The sequence below is a fragment of the Solanum pennellii genome, chromosome 7 (assembly GCF_001406875.1).
Source record: "Solanum pennellii chromosome 7, SPENNV200".
NCBI classification, from domain to species: domain Eukaryota; kingdom Viridiplantae; phylum Streptophyta; class Magnoliopsida; order Solanales; family Solanaceae; genus Solanum; species Solanum pennellii.
The window spans coordinates 1612657-1619602 of NC_028643.1; the positions used below are offsets into that span (position 1 = coordinate 1612657).

Consider the following 6946-nt stretch of genomic DNA (forward strand, 5'->3'; position numbering starts at 1 on the left):
TAAATCTTGTATCTTTGATTTAAAAACAAATTTGAAATCGAACTACCTCTTTTATAGGAGGGATGTTTGGTTCGCCACCTAAATTATCATAAAATTATATTGTAAATTATATTTTTTTAAATTAATTCATCCCATATACTAAAATGAGATATAATCTCAAATTTTGAATAAGATGACATATTTCAAAGTATTTAATTGATGAGATGTAAATTTAATTCTGAAATATCTCATTTGATCCCGTTTACCAAACCTATTTTTGATTGATTCCTTCTTTAATTGTTGACTTTGTCCAAAAATCTTTAAGAAGTCTTCAAACTATGATTCAATGTGTAAAGAATACAACAAAAATGTATTATACTAAAGTTATGATTACATTGGAAAATGGAGAATTTCCTAAGGAGGAATTCCTCCATTTTATTAATCATGGCTTATAATTATAATAATATATATAAGTATCTAGTACAATATTACATTACTATAACAACCAAACTAATAAAAAAAATTATGTGGAAAAAAAATAAAGGTTCTCTAATCTATCAACATCTCACTCTTTTGGTAATAACTCTTTTCTTTTTTTTGCTTCTTTACCCCCTCTAATCTTGTTTTTTGTTTGTCCCAAAGCCACACAATTTTCCCTATATACAAAATGTACCCAAGTGGAATGAGGAAAATATCACTTTCACTACTGTCCATCTTCCAATATTGTGACTTTGCTAGGAAGACATTCTCCATTGTTATGGCTATTGGAGTCTGTATGCAGTAGTTCAAGCTGAAGTCGAACGATAGTGTTTTCGTCGGAAGAGGGTAGCCGGGGCTGGATTTGATCGAAACTCGGACCTAGAACTTTCTCCACCCATTGTTCTAGGCTTGTTCGACCACGCCATAAGCCACCTAGGATCCGGTCTACTATCTCGTCTTCAACTTCGATTGAGACCTTGTCATCGACGATGGCCATGGAGAATTTCTTGCTGATTGTTTTCTTGATCTCACGTCGAGCGAACAGGAATTCAATTGGCTTGAATGGGATAGTGTCATCCGCGGAGCTGACGAGCTCGTGAGGAACTGATGTAACTGAGAATCGCCTGTTTTCAAGATGAGGATCTTCTTCGCGCTCAACAGTTAGATCACTTGAATTGTGTGATCCATCAGTTCTATAATCCTCGAACTCTGCTGCTTCGTTTAGATCGAAAGAGAGACCTAGATTTAATTCTTTTCTAGGTCTGTCTTGATCATGCAACCAACTCGCTCTGCGCTTAGCGCTCTTTTCACCAACTGTTAACCTTAACTGCCAATCGGAACTGGCTAGCGAGACCAGTTTCTTTTCTTCCATCAAATACTCATTCCTGTAGCTCTCGGGGCTCATTGTAGACCAATTTCCAGTAAGAATGAATATAACATTGCCGAGACTAATCTCACGGCCATGTGAATCTGTAAGCCTACCTCTGTCCATGGCTCGTTTTATGCTCCCACGAACTAGCACATTTGCTTCGTCTATATCCTCGAGCATAATAACTGAAAGTGGATGCCTCCGAACAGCCTCTGCAATACGATCTACAGCTGTTTTACCACGGAATCCTACGTCTGACTCTTCATCATCTCGCCGTGAGCCAAGGGAGATCATTATAGGACTATTTCCGCACATTTGCTCTGCTAGAACCGATGCCATCTTTCTCTTGGCATATCTGTCAGGACCCGTGAACAACAGCCATATGTCACCCTTTGGTGCACCACCCCGCTGTTTCCCATTGCCCAATCTGCACCTCGACACAGCAGAAGCAACAGAAGAGGCAGCATCTTGCTGCCACCAAGCTTTCTCCATTAGACCCTTGAGAAGCCTTTTAAACGTATCAGCATCTAGTGCACTAGCAAATTTGTCGAGTAACTTGTTCTGAGGCACCGAAGAAATGCAGCTGAGGAAGTCCTTTGCTTGATCTTCCAGAGTTTTCTCCGGCGCAGTTCCACTTGATTTTGGCCCGAGAACCAAGTCGGTCCTAACAGGGCTTCCAGGAGGGGTAGCTACCTTCTCCGGAGATTGGCTAGCTGTTTGGGTGGTGTTCAGTTGCAGGCTCACTCCCAGGCTTCTACTTGGAACAAGCTTGGGCTGTAAAGGTTGACGCAAAAGCAGGTTCGGATTATATAAGCCTGGCATAGAGAGAACAGGTGGTACTGTTCTTTGAAGCCCGACACTGTGCTGGAAATTAGGATGAAGTTGCAAACATGTATCGTTCCACTTCTTTTGAAGTTCTTGAGTCTTTTGCAACAAAAGACCTTGATCCTTAATCTACAAAGACATCAAAAGACGAAATGATTCATCCGTTTGTACGTACGCAATTTAAGTCATTCTAAATTTCCATTAATCAAGTAAAAAATATACCTGTGACAAAGCAGTTGCTTTACTATCATTCTTTAGCTTGGCACTTTGCAACCATTGAGGCAACTGAGGTCGAGGAGGAGATTCTGATTTGGCTTCAGATGATGAATTCTCAAACTCTGATGCAAGTTTCGCCAACTCATGTTCAAACTTCTCCTTGCACTGTGGGCAACACGACGTCCTCAATCTCGGATTTAAATTCTCCGGTACACGCCTCGGTAGCGAAGGCACCGGACCAGTAAAGCTCTTCAGCGGATTCAGAGGATCCAAAGAACTTCCAAGAACTCTTTCATTTCCAAGCCTAAAAAGTCATAAAATTACCACATCAACAGATAGTACTAACGTTTAGCATAAGTCACAGAATTACACAATCTACTAAATTGTGGAATGAACCCGCAACCTCATAGTCGGGACGGTGCTTACCATCTGAGCAACCCCATCTTCTCAATCATCAAATGAAGAAAACAAATTTTCCTAACATTCTTGAAAAGTGCTGTGTTTTCTTTTAAAAAAAAATTGACTAGTGTATGAACAAGCATAACAATCCCAGAAATAAGGAAATGCAAGAACATTTAATCCAAGCAATACTAGAGCAAAAAACAAGTAGTTTCTACACAGAGAAAACCATAACTCCAAGAATAATTCCAAACAAAAGCATCTTTATACTAGATTATACACAAACAAAATATTCAAAGATTCAATTTTTATCCAAAATTGTTCATATTCCCAACACAGATCAATTCCAAAAACAGGATTACAGCAATTCAAATACCTTGGAAATATTCCTGGATGAGGAGATCTTGAAGCTATAGGAACAGCTTGAAGATCCCAATCGTTTTCCATAGTAGAATGATAAACTTGACATCTCAAATATGTCTCACATGTTGCTGTACCAATCAACCATAACCTATTGTTATTATTACTACTATTACTATTATCCTCTCGAAATCGCGCTAATAACTTCCCCATTTCAGCCACTGCTGCCTTCCCAATCTCCGAAATCATCGGTTGTTGTTGCTGTTCAACAAGCCATTTCAAATCACCTAAATCAAGAATCACACCTCCACTACCATTACTCATCTTACACTCAATTACCCCTTCTAATTCTTTAATCTTATTAAGCATCTGGATTTTATCACATGAAAATGAAAACTCCTTATCCATTTGAACAATTTGTATGTTTTTCAAATGCCCTTCAATGAATTCCCCTTTCTCAATCTTGTTAAAAAGCTCTTTCACTACACTTTCTGGTTCACCTTCACCAACCAAAACTGGGTTCCTTTTCTTACTTCTCAACAATATCTCTAACACCTTTTTCACTTCTTCACCTCTTTGTAGACTACCCAATTGTCCTCCTACCCCCACCCCACCCCCACCTCCACAACCCTGCAATTTTGGATTCAAATACATATTTCGAGTTACCTGTACTGGTGTCACCGGATTTGTACCGATAATCCTAGACCCACCACCCATAGCGGTGAAAGGTGATAAATTGATATTTGTTTGATGATGTTGTGAAGACGAAGAGGTTTGTGTTAACGATTGTTCAATCGTGTTCTTCACAGCTGGGCTAGAAAAACTAGCTTCCCTCATCACCCTGCTCACACTTGGGTCATCGAGAATCGAAATTATCAACTGTTCTAATTCAACTTTCACAGCTAAAAGCGGTTGTTGTTGTTGTTCCGGACACCCTCTTCGTTGATGAGCTTGTGCCCTTTTCAAAGCAGCCATTAACGCATTTGAAATTGGGGGTTCTGTACCTTGAAGCATATTTTGAGCAGTGGGTAATCTTTCTAAAGCAACGCTAAAACACAGCTCAAGTGCACGACACTGAAGTGGGTGTGATGAATTCGGGTGTGAACGGATACAAGCTTGCCGGAGATACCCTGACGGCGACGACAATAAAGTCGCCGCCACATGTAACGGCGTCGTTTGTCCATGATTCCGGCGACTTGCTTCAGCTATTGAATGGTTTAATACTGTTGCTGCTTCTGGGGTTAACGTTTGTTGGATTGTACTCAATCCTGCCCTCATAATTGGAATTTTTTCTTCAAGAATTCGAAATCAACAGAGCAATTGTTGATTTTTCTTCACAAAATTTATGAAATTTTTTCTGTGATTTTCTCTCTCTACAGCTAAGTCTTCTTCTTATTTCTCTCTCTAAAAGATGATGATGATGAAGATGATAAAAGCAATGAACACATGCACACCGTCTTCTTCTAAACTTTCTTTTTTTTTCTTCTTTCATACTACTATTAAATACCCAACTCCTTTTCTTCTCTCCTCTAAGAAAAAGAAAAAACAAAAGTATCCGTCGAGGCCGAGTCAAAATTTGAAATTTATAAGTTAACGATGAAATTAGGATTTCGATATTCATGCCGAGTCAGAATTTGAATTTTATGAGTGAATGATGAAATCAAGATTTCGATTTTATGTATTTAGAATGTGTTCGATAAGAAGGAAAATGTTTTCTTTTTATGTATTTAAGGTGATTCAGAATTTGAATTTTATATATACAGGATACAAAGGGAAAATGTATTATTAATTGTTTATGTTTGAGAATTTGAATTTTGTGTTTAAGGAGATTTAAAATTTAAATTTTATGTGTTTAGAGTTTGTTTGATACGAAGGATAATGTTCCTTTTTTATTTTTTTATGTTTCAGAATTTGGATTTTCTGTGTTTAGAATGTGTTTGAAACAAAAAGAAATATTTTTTAAAAAAAACCGTGTTGGATTGATTAAATATTTTTTAAAAAAATAAATTTTCTCTAAAATAATAAGTATATTAAAAATAATTTTTTCTCCATCATCCAACATTTCTACCTCTTTAGGTTAATGATTTTACTTATCTATTGAACATACGAAAATACATGTAAAAACACACACACTTATTTTCTACAAAAATGTTTTAGAATTTTCAAAATTATACATACTTCTAGTGTGTTATTTTTTATGGTAGGTTAATAATTATATTTATCGGACTATTTATAATAATTATTAAAAAGTTACTTGTAATTACCTTTTGAGTAACTTGATGCATAGAAATTAATATTTTTTCCCAAAAAATTTATATCATCACATGTTTCATCTTAAATCCTTAATGACACTTTCTCTTTTGGTTGTTTCAAACAATGACATGTTTTTACATTTTAGATTTTAGTTTATATTTTAAAATTTTTAGTTTAATGACATATTTTTTGTAATGATAATTGACAAGAATATCAAAATTTATTTAAAATTAAAATTTAAAAACTATGTTACTAAATTTAAGAGTCTTTTTTCTCTCTTAAATTTTGTATTAGATTTTAAACAAAAAACTATTGTAATATTTAACTATTAATGTAAAACAAATTATTTATTATAAACTTTATAATATTAAATTTTTGTATGTGACAAATAATTGTTGATTGCAAGAAAACACAAGAAAACAAAGAAGGCAAATTCTTGATTAATGAGGCAAAGAAAATAAAGGTATGGCATTGTTTGTTTTTATTGTAATGTTCCTTTCTTGAGTTAGGGTAGGGGGTTTTAAGGGGTAGGTAGATTAAAGGTTTGGATCGCGATGGCGAAGTTAAAATTTTTACTAAATATACTTAAAAGAGTTAATATAAATTACAGTTCAGTAGTGTAGTTGTTTAATTCTTAATCAGAAGTTTCGAGTTCAATCTTCATAATATAAAGAAAATCTTGATGACAGTGTCACTTTAAAATAAGCTCTACAATGCGCGATTCAAATTTAGTCAAAGCTTTAATATAAACATCACTCACGAAATAAAAAATTATATCGTTCGATTAAAACCTCTAACCCCAAACCCCTAATTGTTTGAGGGGGGGGGGGGGTTTGAAGGGAATTTATGGAAGAAAGGGAGATAAGTGAAAGTACTTTCAGTTGCAAAGATTTCTGGAAAATGCTCTATGGACAGAGGAAAAAACCAAAATTACTCTACTTTTTGTGTCATCTTTTTCTTTATTAGTATTAGTACAAAGTATATATATATATTTACCAAATTCTTTAATTAAATTAAAATAATAAAAATGGTTTCACCTTTTCATTGTATTGTTTATTCTTTTCTTCACTAATAAACAAAACAATATTATGTCATTGTTATATTATTTTCAAAAGATAATAGGAAAGAGTGAGAGAGAGAAGCAAGAAATAAAAATAATACTAACTAAAAGTTGAACCTTTTTGAAGAGTAGGTTGAAAAAAGTGACATTTAGGTTTAAATTTCAGCGGAGACAAAAATATTAATTTAGCTATCTTACATTCTATATTTTTTTATTTTTCAAAAATTTAAATTAGGTAAATTTTAATTTGGTATTTTTGAAATATAACTTGTATTGTTATAATTTCTCGTACAAATTCTAAATTTAGATAAGAAATATTTAAAAAATTATGTAAAAGTAAAAAAATGTTAATATGCAATATATATACATAAATTAATATTTTTAACCAAAAGTTTTTTTAATGTTTAAATATTTAATGTAAATAATTTTTTTTTTTATTAATAATTAAATGTTTATACGAAATAATCGAGTTACACGTAAGTTGATCAGGAGGAGAGTGAAGCAAG

General features: G+C 34.1%; 1 protein-coding gene across 1 annotated transcript; it reads right to left on the reverse strand.

Moving 5' to 3' along the window:
- Nucleotides 1-369: 369 nt before the first annotated feature.
- On the reverse strand, nt 370-4614 carry LOC107025935 (protein SUPPRESSOR OF MAX2 1). Its single transcript, XM_015226734.2, has 3 exons — nt 3144-4614; nt 2375-2672; nt 370-2281 (listed from the first exon to the last, which is right to left on the reverse strand). The coding sequence occupies exons 1-3, from the start codon at nt 4403-4405 to the stop codon at nt 683-685; spliced, it is 3159 nt and encodes a 1052-aa protein (XP_015082220.1). The 5' UTR covers nt 4406-4614; the 3' UTR covers nt 370-682.
- Between the last annotated feature and the right edge of the window lie 2332 nt (nt 4615-6946).